Genomic DNA, 17,209 nt, shown 5'->3' on the forward strand with positions numbered 1-17,209 from the left:
GTGCTGCATTCAAGAGCTTCACATTTAAGTGCTGCTTTCAGCTGTTAAAAGAGGGATAATCATTTATAATTCATGCCAGCTCTTCCAATTGATAACCATATCCTCATGGGTAAGAAAGGAGACAGATAAATCATGACAGATAAATACATTTTCTGAGACAAAAGACAACAAAGCAGAGCTGAGGAGCTGTGGGCTCCTGTTCTTCCCAACCCACAGGGATCAGGATATCCACATTCTAGGCTCCAGCATCAGATTAGTTCCGGACTGCCCATCCCTGGAAGTGCCCAAGACCAGGTTGGACAGGCCTTGGAGCAACCTGGGATAGTGGAAGGTGTCCCTGCCCATGGGACAAGATGGGTTTTAAGGTCCTTTCCAACCCAAACAAGTCTGTGATTCTCTGACTCTCAGCTTGGCTAGAGGAGTGGTTTAATTCCATGTGGAATGGAATGATGAAGTTGAGACAGAGGTGGCCAAAAAGCTCATCCCTCTCCCATATATTGCTGCCCATGCACAAAATGCTAAAGCAGAGCTAGAAGGTCATTCATTATCCCATGACCAACAGAACATGAGTTTGGGGACAGCATTAGTTCAGAAAAGAGGTTCTGAAGCTTGAACTTCCCTGCTCCTCTGTTCTAGATGTGGCAGTTCCCTTCCTTCTCCTGCATAAATTTACTGACTGCAAAGGGCTTTTAATAGAAGCACAACAATTCAGCAAATCATCTGTGGAAATCAGGGAGCTGGCTGAAATGGCTGTGCAGGGCTTTCCTTGCTGGGGAATGGCTCTGAAGCTGGGCTTCAGGAGTGCCTCCAGCAGGTGAAACACTCCTTTGATTGTCACTGCATGGGCTACGGTTTGTCCACTTAGCTCAGTGTTGGAAATTAAAGACAAATATTAATAAACCATAAGTACTGCAGGAAATATAACCTTGAGCTGATTTTAACTCTCAAGGCTTTAAGCTGCAGTTTCTCTGCTACCTTGGAATCATGGAATGGTTTGGGTAAGAAGGGACTCAAACCCATCCATTGCCATGGGTAAGAACACCTTCCACTAGCCCAGGCTGCTCCAAGCCTGGCCTTGGATACTTCCAGGGATCCAGGGGCAGCCACAGCTTCTCTGAGAATCTTATCTCACATCAGAGCATCTAAATGGTAGCAAAACTGTCACACCAAGGCTGATAATAAGAGCTGCAGCTTTTCAATAACCTAATGAGAGAACAGGGTTGAATCTGCTCAGTGTACATTGTAACATCAAAATCATTTTTCCAGACCTCACTTTTGATGATAATTTGCAGGGTTTGGATGGGTTTCTCCCCCATCCTGGGCTTCATGTATATCTCCATATTATATATCAGGATATTTTTAACACTAAAGGAAAGCCTTTCTGAGGGGTAGCTACTTCTGGGGCACAACAAAGCCTCACATTTTTCCCTCACAGACAGGGATTAATCTCTGACTGCAAAAACAAGGGACAATATTAGTCCAGAGGTTCGTACAAACCATTTACTCCTACATACATCAACATTATTATTTTTACAAATGACTGTAGAAGTGAGAGTGGATAACATAATCTAGCATGGAGAAAAAGCAGCAAGGAGCTGAAATCTCCCACTTAATGCTCTGTGTTGGAAGAGACCTCATGCCTTTCCAGCCACTTTCCACAGTCAGGGACACCTTCCACCATCCCAGGTTGCTCCAAGCCCTGTCCAGCCTCACCTTGGACACTTCCAGGGATCCAGGGGCTGCCAAAGCTTCTCTGGGAAGTTTGTACCAGGGCCTCACCAGGCTCTGATTATAAAAAAAAATTCAAGTTAAGGGAAGCAAGGCTGCTCAATAACATTAATTTATTCCTTTCCCTTCCCTGGGCCAAAGGTGCAGCAATCCTTGGGAGCCCGAGGCAGAGCAGGCAGAGGTAACCAATAATCATTGTACCCCAGAGCCACATCTGGGCTGTGGGGGCTTTGTCTTGGTGCATTTCTCCGAGCACCTCAGAAATTCAGACGTGCCAATTACGGTGATATGTCTTTGAAAACAGTAAATGTTTCCCTTCCTTCAATTAATCCTTAGTTTATACAGAAAAGAAGATAGAAATAATTTTCACTGGTGATGACTGAACTCAGTTCTAGTCAACCAAATTCATTCCTAAAAGCCATTTCATTAAATTGCTGTAACTATTTCTTGGTTTGGAGTTGAAATGCTCTGCAAGAAGAAGGATTTTTAGAATTTCTCACCATTGCACATCAGAGAAAAAACAACTAACAAGGGTCAAACCTCTCCTTCACTTGGTTCATGGTAAAGAGAAAAACATTTTGGTTTCCTACAAGCACACCGCAGTGATTTTATCTGAAACAGAAATGCAGCATAAAAGCTCATCGACAACTCAAGTTTATTCAACCTTACCCTGACCAGGGCAGGAGAATGTTTTAAACAAAATATCCCAAGACACAATCAAGCTTTTTTTTTTTCCTGATGCTGTTTTTAACACCATTATTTCAGTCATGCCTGAGACTTGGAAAACCACCTGACAATCCCACACACAGTTTGTTTTTCCAGAGCAATGCTTGTATTACTTTTCTTTTCTTCTCTCAGATAGATGTGCAGCAAACTCCTAAAGACAAAAATTATGAAAGCTGGATACGGCAATCCCAAAATGTGTTGAGTGGGAAGGGATGTTCAAGCCCATCCCATTCCAGCCCTGCCATGGGCAGGGACACCTTCCACTGTCCCAGGCTGCTCCAAGCCCCATCCAACCTGGCCTTGGGCACTGCCAGGGATCCAGGGGCAGCCACAGCTGCTCTGGGCACCCTGTGCCAGGGCCTGCCCACCCTGCCAGGGAACAATTCCTGCCCAATATCCCATCCATCCCTGCCTTCTGGCAGTGGGAGCCATTCCCTGTGTCCTGTCCCTCCATGCCTTGTCCCCAGTCCCTCTCCAACTCTCCCGGAGCCCCTTTAGGCCCTGGAAGCAGATCTGAGGTGTCCCTGGAGCTCTCTCTTGTGTAGGTGAGTAGCCCCAGCTCTCCTGAATTCCATTCCCACAGCTCAGTTACTGGGAACCATTTGATAAAGAGGCAGCCTGCCCATCTCTCATCCCACCCACTTCACACCAGCACAGCTCCCCAGGGATCCCTGTCTCATTGTCTTCCCAAAAGCACAGAGGTGAGCTGTTAAAAATACCCAAAACTGAGTCCAAACAGCAAGAACTGCCTGCATGGCTCCATCAAACAGCCTCATTTCACCTGGGGAAAAGCAGCCAGAACAGACTCTACCATCAAGTACCCCAAGCTCTCAAGCAGCACCAGCCTTTGACCTGAAATATCTCAAAAGGAAACATTAAACATAACCAGCAAACAAAATCAACACCACAATAAAGGGATATAAGATTCAAACCCCATCCCTTTCACAATCCTGGCCGATGATCCACAGAGGCACAAAACCTAACCTGGCTCATGACTGAGGTGGACAGTAAAACCTGTAAGTTGACCTGTGCTACCACAGTAACTTTAAAATGAGAATCCCTCTGAGGGTTATGAAAATAGAACCTCCCTTACCTGACAAATGCATTTGGGAGCATATGGTGGGAGAGGGATTTCTCAGAATCCAAAGCCCAATACCCATGCCTGGTAAACAAACATCTCTTCCTTTTTTCCCCCAATGCAACAATTCTACTTTCTTGAAAGTTTCCTTCCCCAAACAGGTATTCAAGTCCACAAAAATCTAGGTTAGATCAGAGCCCACTTTTTTTTCCCCCTCCCAGTGTACCAAAGTTGTTTTGAATAAACTTCATTTACATCTTTCCAACTGGCACTACCAGAAGTGCTCAGATCTTCTGCGAGATCTCATCCTTAATAGAAAAGGGCCTGAGGGCATTTTGGAAGGCAACAGAGAAGGGAAAGTTGGAGGTTTGGAAGATCTGAGCTGCTCCCTGCAGAGTAGATAATGTTTGCTATATCCTATCACCCCGGTAGAAAAATCTGCTTGTACCAAGGAGAGAGAAGGGGGAAACACTAAAGCCAGCAGCAGATTGTTTCCCACACAGTTCCATGTACTGGGAGCGGAACTTTGGTTTCCATCACTGTAGAGCTGCAGCCCTGAGCTCGAAGAGCTCCCCCAGCTCGCCAAGGAGCAGCCAGGATGAGGAGCAGGAGGCCAAACACCAGGAGATGCTGTGGCAGGATCATTAGAAGAGGTAGAACAGCAAACAGCCAGAGCCCAGCATGACACACTTTGATCAGCCCAGCCTTGGCTCCCTGCTCCTTCTCCCCAATGAGACCAGCAGCTCCAAAACCTCCTTCTGGGCTGGGAAGGGACTCCTTCAGATGCTGCTTTGCTTTCCTGTCCTCTCCTTTCTAAGGCAAATCAAGCATCTCCCACCAGGCTGGGCTCCCAACAGCCCCCTGCAAGACTCCCAGGGCTGCTGTGCTCCATTCCCAAATCCCACTCTCCCAGCCTGGGAAAGCAGAGGTGTGCAAGTCCTAACAGACTCCGTTCCAGTACTCTGCATTTGCATTCTGCTCTCCTACTAGCAAGCCAGAGCTGCAGAACATTTTCCTGCACACCCCAGAACATGAATGAGGTTAAATAGGAGGTTTTTTCCTTACCAGAGCTGGGCATGTGGTTCACTCGAGGTGGATTCAACAGCTCAACTGGCTGATCTCTGCCAGAAAGCCCATCTGGAAAGAGGAGGGAAAAAGAAAATAAAATCACATCAACACTTTGGGTAGCTGAGCTATTTTTAGTCATTCCAAGCAGGAAAAGAAATCAGCAACCAACTATCAATGCAGAGCAGAAACACAAGTAGCACAAATCAATGGAAATGAGAACATTCCCAGACCAGCTAAAGCAGAAAATAAAGGAGACTCTATCCCAAATTACACTCAGGGTTTCCTGGTCTTTAAGTCCACAACTGGTGCTGATCCCAGGCTGAGGAAATATGCATGTCAGCTCACAAACCTTACCAGAGAAAACTGTGACTCCTTCCTTGCTGAGCTAAGACAGAGATGCAGCCCCACAGAGCAAAGTTGAGGAATGGCTGGAATATGCCAGGGAGACGTTAAGGAAAACTGACAAATCACTACAGGAGATTAAAATGCAGAGACATGCATAACAAGCCCCATTTTGCATAAGTTTAGATTTCAGAAAGGCATTAAAAACATACTTTGTAAATGAGATGCACAAATCCATCTTGCTGAAGCAGTTCCCTATTTAAAATATTTTCAAGATTGTATCTTGCATCCAGGTAGAGTTAAATAGAACAACCAGTGCTGGAGACTGCCATACCTGAGTTTCTAGTCACCCATTCCCCTCCCAGAAAAGCCAAAGCAAAAAATGCTAAATTATGTTTTCAGTGTAATTATGAACCCTGGGATACAGAAAATTTATCTCAAACCTATTTGTTCCAACTCTGCCAGTCTGTCTCACTTTTCCCCTCCAACCCCTTTCTGTGCTGCAGCTCTGATAGGATCAAGCCAAACCCTGTCTGGAGACATCAAAGAAGCCACCCCATCTCTCTCAGGCAAAGGACAGTGTTAGAAAAATGTTAATATTTGTTTTCTTTTCCCTGCTTTCTCTGTTTTTCTAGAGAGAAAGCACAGCTGGGGACTTCCCCATGTCTTGCCTGGGTGACCTCCAGTGACCATAACCAGATGGAAGAGGAAGAGCAAACATCACTATTTTAAATATAATCGAGCCATCAGGTGCTCCAGAGTCAGTGGAGAGCACAACCCGGGAGAATTCCCAGTTTTCCTGGGGAGCAGAGGATTTTCAGCTTCTCTGGTGGGCGGTTTCAGATAAAGATGTTCCTTCACAGGAGAAGAACCCATGGACAAAACAGAGCCCTGTAGCAGCACCCAGGTGCTCTGTGAAACAAATCCAATTTGGGCAATTTTTAAGAATTGTTTAATTCTAAGAAATAAAGTACATTAATTTCTCCACACATTAAAAAAAAAAAACCTAAACCCACAAACCAATGATTTGCAATCTTTGTTTCAAAATGAGTATTAGATCAATCAGAGCAGAACATTTAGGAACATCTTTTAAAGCACTGACACCTGAAACACTTAAAGCAAAACTGAGCTACCCAAGACCAGGGTTCTGTCTTTGCTGTCCAAATAAAGCTCCATAAAATAAAATAAAATAAAATAAAATAAAAAACAAAAAATAAAGCTCTAAATCTCTGAGTCCTCCCACAGCACAAGGACGTGGAGCTTCTGGAGCACTGAAAAGAGGGCAAGCCATGCAATCAGGGCTTGACTCTCTCACAAACCACAAACCCTGGTTTGAATACTAAGACAGACCAGACAAGCTACAAAATATTCCCCAGCTCTCTGCTGGCCAAATTGGTCCTAAGCTACTAAACAGAATTGGCAAGAAAACATCCTCTCAAATTGGTTCTCTATGAATCAGTCTCATGATTTCCCCAAAACTCTACGACAAAGTGCTCTGTCCACAGAGCCTGGAGGGAAGCAGACACCAGCCTGGCTGATTCATGGCTCGAGTCAGGGAACATTTCGTGTAGCTTAGTTTCCAGATGGGCATTTCTACTCATTAATTAACAAGATGAAGCCATAATTCACTGATGGAAACTTGAACACTTTGGTTTTTATCTTAATCTGTTCCAAAGAGTTGTTTAAGTTATTCAGAAAATATAGCCAGGACAGGTTTGGAAGTAGCTGAGTTTGCAGGTTTTAAAGAAGTTGAAAATAGCAAAACAAAGGCAAAATATTTATAAGTTCAATCAAGAACAAATCAGAAACATGACAGATTAAAACCCTCAGAAAAGATGAAGCAGCAAAATGAACAATTTCACAGAACCAGAGAATTGTGAAGATTGGAAAATACCTCTGAGACCATTAAGTCCATCTTAGAGCAAAACCAAACCAGATGAAGACAAGGAAATACAACTTCTCCACTTAAAAAAAGACAAGAAATGAAGATAAATGGAAGGCTGAAACATTCAATGAGGTCTTAAAGAAAACCAAGCAGCCTGACTATAATTAACTCTGATGAGCTTAAAAATGCAGGGCAGAACTGGGAACGAAGAGGTTATTTAAATAGTTTTCCATTTATTCAGATCTTTCAACCTGATGCAAATCACCCTGGCCTACCTGAATTCCTGGAGCAAAGCAATGAGCAACTAAAAATTATCTTTAAAGGACACTCAGAGTAGGAGAAAGGCAAGAGCAAGAGGTAGAGAAAATCAGCATTACTGACTCAGATTTGTCCCTTTGGAGCTTGAAAAGCAGAATTAAAGCTAAAAAAAATAAATGGGAGATGCAGTGACAAAGGAGTAAAACCTCCCCATTGTGATAATGATAGAAAAAAGTACATCTAAAAATGGGAAATACCTGGCCAAGCAAGGCCAGAAGAAGGAAAAGCCAAGGGATTTTCCAAAACCAAGCACTCCACATTCAGTGATGATGCAGAGGATCCAAGTTCGCTCCTGGATATGCCAACAGGGGCATGTGCAACATCATCCCTTGGCAGCTTTGGTGGCCACAGCTTTAGCTTCAACACCTGAAGATGAATTGTGGGCAACCAAGGAGAAACCTCAAAGAGAAGATTTTTTAAAATGAGACACAGGGGCTGCAGAACATCATTTTGCCAGCATCAGTCTGTTCTCCACTGAGGGAAGACAACAGAGTGGTCCAGAGATATTTCTCAGGATGAGCAGTTTTCTGCTAACACTGTGAATTTGAGACCACTCCACCAACTTCTGTTTCCTTTGCTCATAAATATTCTGGACAGCACCTCAATGCACAACAGCAACCAGGGGCTTCTGAGCAGGCAGGGAACTTAAGAGGGTGGACAGTCCCTGGCACAGGGTGCCCAGAGAAGCTATGGCTGCCCCTGGATCCCTGGAAGTGTCCCAGGCCAGGCTGGACGGGGCTTAGAGCAGCCTGGGACAGTGGCAGAGGGTGGAATGGGATGAGCTTTGAGGCCCCATCATTTTGGGATTCCACGAACCAGCACAAGCCTCATCCCTTTCCATCAGGCTGCTGACAGAGAGGCCCAGGCTGTAGCACACAAGAGCTCCTGGCTGGTCCTGGCACTGCCCAGCAGTTCTGTGCTGTCTCCGTTACTCACGTCAGCCCACAGCAATTCCACGGATCTCTCTGAGGCACAGGAACGTGGGGTTTCTTTTCCCCCCTGCTCTCAGTATGCACAGTACATCAGCTATAAAAAGCACCTTGCATTTTGTACCCAAGCTGGGCCGGGAGAAGGACAATGTGCAAACAGGATTTCTCTGCGTTACTTCCTGGCAGGATCTGGGGAGGGTCCGTGGGTGGCTCTGCTCGAGTGTTTGGCTGAATTTAAAAACCAGATCATGCACTGCCCTTGGAGCCTTGGGATACCAGGCAGCTAAAACAGGCTGGCTGAGGAATAAAAAATCTCCACCCCTGACCATTAAGCACAGACCACTGGAACATCCTGACTTGCATATCAAGCATTTGTGACAAGTTACAATATTAGTAATGAGAACACTAATTATCATGGATGCGTTATTTATTTGTCTGCTCACTTGAAATTTACAGAGGGGGGGAACAAATCTTTCAACATTTACAAGAAAGCAATTAGGACAGCAAATGGATTATTTCTCTTTAAACCTATGAGAAAATGCTCAGTGCATATTTCCTCTCTAATTTGTCTGCACTCAAGGATCTATTTTTGGAAGTCTCCCTAGACTGTATTGTAGCACCACATGTACTGTAATGGCATTTTAATTAGCCCAGAGAGCTGGAAGATGCACTCTGCATCCGAAAGAGAGGCAGCCTAACAAAATGAGAGCATCCTTCTCTTCCCTTCTCAGAGATTTATAGCAGCTATCAGGCCAAAATACCAATTATGGCTTCAACTGGAACTGACCGTGACTGCTGTAAAGCCCCAGCACCTCACCCGGCCGGTGGAACTCCCTGGAAGCAAACCTGGGGTTTAAGTACTATTTATGCCTACTTTAAAGGTGGATGGTAAAAATAAAAATGCTGCAGCCACGCAGGAGCAGAATGGGGGACAGGAGGAGGGGAGACAAGTGAAAAAGAGACAGATCTGTCAGAGTTACCAAAACACCCATTTAGATAAAAGTTAATCCAATCCCGTTCATATGGGGTAATTCTTTAATTATTAGGATTATTACAACTACAGCAAACATTGAAGTGAGCCATCTTGCCTTGCCAGTGGGTGACATCATGCATCACCATCACATGAATGGTCTGGTGTATATATATATTTAATTTGCCTTCATTCTTACTCCTTGCTTTGGATGCTGTAGAAAGTAGATCAGGCTGGTGGCTTCCTCAGTTCTGGAAGAGGCTGGCACAAGTGGAATAGCAAACCCCCCTCATGCCCTTGACAATCCTGACTGCTCCAGAGACATTCCAGAGTCCAGATGTCAGTGGGGGGGTTCCACCAAAGCCAGGAGCCCACCCCAGCACCCAGCACCCAGCTAGAGAGAACCAGGATGGGGTTCAAGCTTTCTTTTAGAATCCACACAAATACCTCAGAAGAATCTGAAAATACCCAGGTGCAATATTTGCAAGAGCTTGGTACTGCTCCCCTACCCTGGACCTTGTAAAGATAAATCCAGCAGGTCACAGTTTGGTTAACATCAAGGTAAAAGCATAAAAGGAAAAATAAAAAAAGCTCAAGGCTGGGCTGGATGGAGCTCTGAGCAGCCTGATCTAGTGAGTGGCACCCTGGCCCTGGCAGAGGCTTGGAACTGTATGGTCTTGAAGGTCTCTTCCAACCCAAACCCTCCTGGGACTCTGATGCTCAGCAGCTGTTAGCACAAAAATCAACATTTAATTTATTACTAGGAAGTTATCCTAGAAGCCAAAATAGCTAAGAAGCATTTAAACAGGAAACTGTGGTCCTCAAGGTGTTGATAGACTGATATCCAAATGACAAGACACCACTTCTCAAATGCTAAACCCTGGAAGTATTGTGTTCCACTTCCTATGCCATTATTTTCCTTAATTATTTGCAGTGGGAAGATAAAGCAACTCCTCCTAAACATGACAATCTTCAGCCTCCTCAGCAGACTCTGCTGACTTCATCCACACAAAACTGAGATGTGTCACTTTGGAAATCCACAGGAATAAAATAATGCTTTACATGCAAATGCAAGTGAGCAGAGGCTCGGAGTAACCCATCCTCTCCATCAAAGAGGTTAACGCTCCCTGGCATAATTACAGCAAGAAGGAGGAGCTGCCTATTCCAGGAGATTTGCTTCCCTTCCCCTTCAGGCAAGGAAAGCCAGAAGTCCCCACAGCCAGCCTTTCCACTGCCCTCAACAAAGAATGCAGGGAAGGAAAAATAAAACACCTTAAAGGAAGAGAATGTATGCAACATTTTTTATGCCTATTTTTTCTTGCAAGTGAAAAAAACCCCCACATATTTAATGCTGGTTTTCATTCCATTTTACTGTAGCTGGTTTTGAAATCAGCTCATTTGGTCCATAGGAAGTAACTACGGAAAGCCAGGTAAAATTAGGGCTAAGCTCAAGCACACATCTGAAGTAACCAGCACGCAGATGACGTGGGGCACCCTGGACCCCGAGGAGAGAGGGAAACCCAAGGAATGCACCTGCTTCCAGCCACAGCCCACACGCACCTGGCCAACAGCCTCCCACGGCGGCGTGCGGGCCCACGGAGCAGCGCCGTGTCCCGACCATTCCCGGAGGGCAGGAGCTGCAGCCCCAGCCCCGAGCGCTCTGCTCCAGCAGAGGGGCAGCCCCAGCCCCTTTGGCCCCTCCAGCGTCTGCCAGGAAAGGCTGAGCTCTGGTTTCCCCCGGCGGGCACCCCCCCACAGTGACATTCCCAGGCACAGGGCTGTGTCCCAGACCCGGCTCTATTTCAGGCTCTCCTGTGGCTGATGACAGAATGTCTCTGCTGGTGGCCACCCAACACCTCCACGTGTCCAGAGCAGAGCAAACCCCAACGCACAGCTCAGGGCTCCCCGGGGCACTGCGGGATGCAAGGTGGGATCTGCAGGATCCACCGTGTCCTGACGTTACATCAGTTCCAGGTGAGGCGCTGCCTGCAGGATCAGCCTGGCACTTTGCACAGCACGTCCCCCTTATCCCAGCCTTACCCCATAGAGTGCCACCAGGATCAACACCAGGCAGCAGGAAAAACATCTCTGTCTACCTGCTCCTGGCACAATTTCCTTATCACAAGGGCTGGACCCCCTCTGCTCTGAAACCAGTCTGCAAGAGGCGGGAAAGAGAAGAGAAGGCTCCAGAGAGAGCTCAGAGCTCCTTCCAGGGCCTGAAGGGCTCCAGGAGAGCTGGAGAGGGTCTGGGGACAAGGGATGGAGGGACAGCACACAGGGAATGGCTCCCACTGCCAGAGGGCAGGGATGGATGGGAGATTGGGAATTGGGACTTGTTCCCTGGGAGGGTGGGCAGGCCCTGGCACAGGGTGCGCAGAGCAGCTGTGGCTGCCCCTGGATCCCTGGTAGTGTCCAAGGCCAGGCTGGACACTGGGGCTTGGAGCAGCCTGGGACAGTGGGAGGTGTCCCTGGTGGAATGGGACTGGATGAGCTTTAAGGTCTCTTCCCAGCCACATCCCTCTGGGATTCTGTGATTCCATAATACCTGTCATTTTCCACCAGCTTTAGATTGTCTGTATATATCTTCATGTCAATTATGTACAGATTTCTAAAATTTGGACTTCAGATATTTTTAAATCCCGGATAAAAAAAAAAAACAGACTCCCATTTCAAAGCATCTAAAAGTAGATTCCACTTTCGCAGACTTGGTGGAACAGCAATTTTCCCACTTGCAACGAAGGAGCCGAGACTCCACTGTTCATGACTATAAATATATTCATAGATATTTTCCCTGGCACAAAGCACTTCAATTTTAAAGGCAAGAGATTCATCAACTCTTCTGGAGAGCTTCATCCTTTTGCTGCTTTGATTCTGTCAGTGAGCACACGCTCCTGGCAGGAGTGGAGGAGGGCACAATCTGCCACCATCTGCAGGGTGCAATCCATCTGAAAAGGTGACTGTCCTCAAGAAATTAGCATAGTCCAAGCATTTAACTTCACTCTGGAATATTATGTTCAACCAACAGGCTCCTTCCACAGCCATTCTGCAAAATGTTCCTGTTCCCTGTGTGGTGCTGGGTTCTTTTGGATTTAAGTTGTAACGGAGCATTTTAACAGAAGCGGATAAAATTTTCCGTCCTTCTTGGGAGGCAAACAGGATAAAAGCAGGATTCCACCCTCCCAGTTAAATGCTTCTCCGGGAGATCAGCGTTATCAAAGTGAGGTGTTTAATCTGCTGAGACAGGTCCTGTGAACTTCAGCACAGTAAAAAAAGCCAACTCCCCAGAACTCCCTCAGCATTCAGCAGGAGAGGTGCTGCTGGCACCCAGCCACTCCCCAATCACCCACTATTCAGAACACTCGGATCCCCATTGGAGAGCCACAAATCCACAGACAGAATGCCCCTTTGATCCAAATGTTCCAGCAGGTTTTACAGAACTGATTGCTGATACAAGAATGAAGCGGGGAGGAGGGAGCACCTTGAAATTATCTGCAATTGTCAGCAGTGGGAGAGAGGTGAAGCACATTTTCAAGGCAGGAGAGAAGGTTCAGCAGCCTGCTTAATCTTCCCTTCTCTCTGGATGAATAAACTGTCAGGAAGAAATCCAGCTGAAAGATAGCCTGGCTCTTCCACAGCTTCAAACAAGGTTCCAGCTCCTGCCCAAATGCTCACAGGACATGATGTTCAAGCTAATGAGATGCCATGGGAAGAAAAGGCTCCCTCCTGGAAGGAGGGAACAAACTGTATGTGATGGGAAGCAAAGAGCACGGATTGCCTTTCAGCCCCACGCTTGGCTAGCACACGGGCTAAATAAGGCTGTGCCACACAAGTGATGATTCTGGGGAGGCTTAGGATGGATCTCAGGTAAAGGTTCTTCCCCCAGAGGATGCTGGGCACTGCCCAGGCTCCCTAGGGAATGGGCAGAGGCTGCCAGAGCTCCAGGAGTGTTTGAACACCACTCCCAGGGATGCCCAGGGTGGGACTGTTGGTGTCTGTGGGGTTGGATTTTGTGATCCTTGTGGGTCCCTTCCAGCTCTGGCAATTCCATGATTCCATGAACTATTTCTAATGCAGGCTGCATCCAAAGGTTCTGATCCCCTCCAGTGCAGAAAAGGGACATGAGCACACTAATTCAGCAACCCACTACACTCATGTTAACCCAGGAAAAATTCCTGTGTGCAGCAGAGACTGCAGGGAGAACTGAGGCAAAGGAAACTGAGGCTTGGAGCTCTCCCTGGACACTGCTGGCAATGGGAGCCATCCAGGATTTCAGGTCTAAGCAGATGCCTTCTGGTCTTGGGAACTGCCTGAGCACGTGGCAGAATTGGAAAGAGCAGAGGAAAAAAAAAAAAAAAAAAAAAGAAAAAAAAAAAAAAAAGGGATTTTTCACTGAGGAAAATAAATATGGAGACATGGAAACAGGATGGTCAGCAAACAGATCAGCCCTTGGGTTTGATGGAGCAGTGGCTGTCAGGCTCCAAAGGCTTACAGCCCCAACCTTTCCCAGAGCTCCATGGCCCCTTCTCCTACACCCACCATCTTTCAGGATGGAAAACTCATCTTCACATACAATATCACATCCAAGCCTGTAACAGCATAACATCTCTGGCTCATCAGGGAAAAATCCTTTTGTCCAATGTTTTAAGGATCACAGACCAGCTGATCATGCTTATGAGCAGCCTGCAAGTCACCTCACACCTGCTGGAGACAACAATGACATGTTTGAGTGCCACCCTCACTCTCAAAAAGGGAGGAGGACAAGTTTTCCCCTTGCTTTGCTCAGATTTCAAGCAGGTGCACATAAAAATTGGATAAGTTTGTGCACAAAGTTTGGACCAAAAATTACTGGCACCCAGAAATCAAAATCCTGTCCCAACATATTAATACAGGGTGCTCAAAACAAAACTGAAGATAGTGCTTGGTCAAAATCAAAAGCATCAGTGCAACAGTCCTGGAAGTACACAAACAAACAGCAATTAAACTGATCATGCAGTTAAAACCTGTCATGTCCAGGGTGACCATATTCCAGATGTCACCATTGGCTCTTCACCCTCAAAAGAAACAAATCCCCCAAAAATTCCAAGCATCAAGGGTTACTTTTCACTAAAGATAAGAATGGGAAGTCATTAATCAAAAAGACTTTTATTGTAAAATATGCAGACAAAGTATTTCTGTAGGAATTACTGCCCTTAAACTAGAGCCATGAAACAGCTGAACACTTTCTACAGAAAACTCTAGATGGAGACCATCAAATCCCAACTCAGAGGACAGCTCCCAGCACACACCCTCAGCACCTCTTTTGACTCATCCTGATGATGGAAAGCAGCAGAAAGCTCCAACAGAGGAAAATCTCACTATTGCCACCAGAAAGGCATAATCCACAACTCCCTCGCGTTCAAAAATTCCCTTTATTCTGGTTCTATGGCACATAAGGGGTTCACACAAGCTGAAATGCTCCCACAATGCATAATGGGTTTTCCTTACCACAATGGATCATTATTCCATGGTGATCTAATATAGTAATAGTAGATAATACCAGTAATAGGGATTTGCTTTAGTAAAAGCATTTTAAATTGCATTAAACACAGTAACATGAGAACGGCACATTCTTAAAATGGATATTTCTAATTCCTGGTGTGTAGAGGAGCAACTCCTGTTAGCAAGCTAAGGAGAAGCAAGTTTGTCTTAACACAAGGCCAATGCAAAATCATGGGACTTGTGCAAAAGGTTGGCAAGGCCCTCCAGATCATTGAGTCCAGCCATCAATTTAGCACCACTGCTAAACTTCACCCCCAGGTGTGGCCTCAACGCTGGACTTTATTTTCAAAATAATGTGACAAAGAGTAAAAAATAAACTAAAAAGCATTTTAATGAGTGTTGTTGTCTGTTCCTTTAGGGCACAGAACTTTTACCTCCAAGGTCCAGCCTTCACAGGGGGCTAAACAGCACCAAACCACCTCATGGGCTGCACTTCCATAAGTGGATTGCTCCAGGTCTGTCTGGAGGCAGCCTTCATAGGGAATCAGGAATCTCAGGAGCTACAACACCCAGGGGACCTCTGAGTCCCCGAGGATCTCTCTGAGGGAGCAATCAGCATGATGAAATACTATTTTTGTGTTACAAATATACACAGATGTTCTAAAAAGTACTTGGCAGAGGTCTCCAGATGTAATTGCGAGTAGGTGGTTTGGGCTGGGAGGGACATTAAAGCTCATCCAGTTCCAACCTCCCAGGGTTGGAACCCTGGATTGGGCAGGGACACCTGCCACTAGCCCAGGTTGCTCCAGTTCATTTGAACTCATTTCTGTCTCATTATGTTGGGTTTTGCTTCATCACTTCAAGTAGAAAAGTGTAAATTAAGACACTTACTCGTTAAGGCACCATTTACTCAGAAGTAGTCAGGCAAAAAAAGGGATGATTTTGGGGTTTGTTTTAAGAGTTTTTTCCTTAATCTGGAGTTTCTCTCCCATTTCTCACCTCAAATGTCTTAAATGTTGCCATCCATAGCCTTTCAAATCTGATACCTCCAAGAAATCCATCAGAATTCCTTTCGAGCTTCTATAGCTAAGAGGTCCCTGCTTATCATGGGAGGGGGAGAAACACTGAAAATATGATCAGCAAATAGGGGAGTGGGCTCCACAAAATAAACCAGAATGAATTGGACCTAGAGAAAAGGAGGCTCAGTTTTCTCATTCCCTAGAACCAGTGCACATTTGTGAGCCTGAACATACTATCTGACCTGGATGTTATTTGAAATAAGAAACCACAGTGACTACAAATTTGTTAAATAGCAAACATCTCCATTAGTTTTGGCTGCATCCTCCAGTGTTTTACACCAACAGCTAATTCTGGGTTGCCTTCCTCCAGCCACTGATGGAGAATCCATCCTCTGCCTTTTGCTGGCTGGAGGCACTGCCATGCTGACATTCCCATCAAGCCAGCAGCGCCAATCAATGGCCTCCCCAAAAAAATCAATTCTGGCCCACATTTCAATCCCCCACCCAACACCCAGCCAGCAGGAATTGTTCATCCTTTGCACACCACGAGCAAAGGAGCAGCTGAAAACGCTTGACATTTGTCAATGCAGATAAGATGCCCTCAGCACTGGGTACGGGTGCTCACTCCTGGTATCGGAAATGCATCGAGGCAGAACTGGTCCCAGCACTGCTGCAGCTCTGTACAAGGACTCATCTAATCCAAAGCCTTTCACAGAGACAGAGAATATCTTGAAAGAAATCCACAAGGACCATGGAGTCCAACCCCTGGCCCTGCACAGACTCAACAATCCCACCCTGTTCACCCCTGGGAGAGTTGTTCAAATCCTCCTGGAGCTCTGCAACCTTGGGGCTGTGACCATTCCCTGAGGAGCCTGAGCAGTGCCCAGCACCCACTGGGGGAAGAACCTTTTCCTCATATCCAGCCTCACCCTGTGGTTTGATCCCTTTCTGCTGCACATTAAGAAGCCATTGAGCAACACAAGTAAATCCTCACTGCTTTCCCTCAAACTCCTCCTCGATACCCAAGGCATGTCCTTGGACAGGTTTTTTTGAGCATCTTGTTCTCAAGCCAGTTTAAAATTCACTGCACCCCTGCATCACTGTCATCCTCTACTCCTGTCTCTGGCATACATGAGGTTTGACCTTTTCAGATTTACATTTACAGCGTTCACAATCCCTGTGAGCTTTGCCACAGATAGGGAAAAAAACAAGTTGAGAGGAATTTCTGGAATGGTGACTGGGCTGCTGCTGTTTCCTAAGGCAAAACACACACTGCTTCTACTCTAGCTTCCTAATACCCTGGTAAACAAGAGAAAATTGATTGACAAAGGAACTCTAACTAGCTGGAATCTTTTGAAAGATGGAAAACAGACTTCCAAGGCTGCCCACACAAGTGAAGAAGCTTCGGCAGTCACTGTTCAAGGGTAGCACAAACAATGCTCCAAATGAAGAATGCAGCAGGAAAAAAAATGCAGCCCAGCAGCTGGATTTCCAACTGAAGGAAGGAAAGCCAGACACTTCCAAAAGTGTCCCACCACATATCCAGCTTCACGCTTCTCCCTTTCCTTTGTGCTGCAGATGCCGTGCTTGTTTTCCTGGTATCCTTGATTTATGTGGATCCCTTCCACCCAGCTGTCCCAGCACCACACAGAGCCTCAGTGTGTTCCC

General features: G+C 46.0%; 1 protein-coding gene across 6 annotated transcripts in view; it reads right to left on the minus strand.

Annotated features, from left to right (window-relative positions):
- HDAC4 (histone deacetylase 4) overlaps positions 1-17,209 on the minus strand; it is a 175,928-nt gene that overhangs the window by 100,153 nt on the left and 58,566 nt on the right. For all 6 annotated transcript variants that reach the window (XM_021539613.2, XM_021539610.2, XM_021539611.2 and 3 more), the window contains exon 3: positions 4,598-4,669. In XM_021539613.2, coding sequence (XP_021395288.1) covers positions 4,598-4,669 — 72 coding nt within the window. The remainder of the gene's footprint in view (positions 1-4,597; positions 4,670-17,209) is intronic.

This window comes from Lonchura striata, chromosome 8 (assembly GCF_046129695.1).
Source record: "Lonchura striata isolate bLonStr1 chromosome 8, bLonStr1.mat, whole genome shotgun sequence".
Taxonomy (NCBI): domain Eukaryota; kingdom Metazoa; phylum Chordata; class Aves; order Passeriformes; family Estrildidae; genus Lonchura; species Lonchura striata.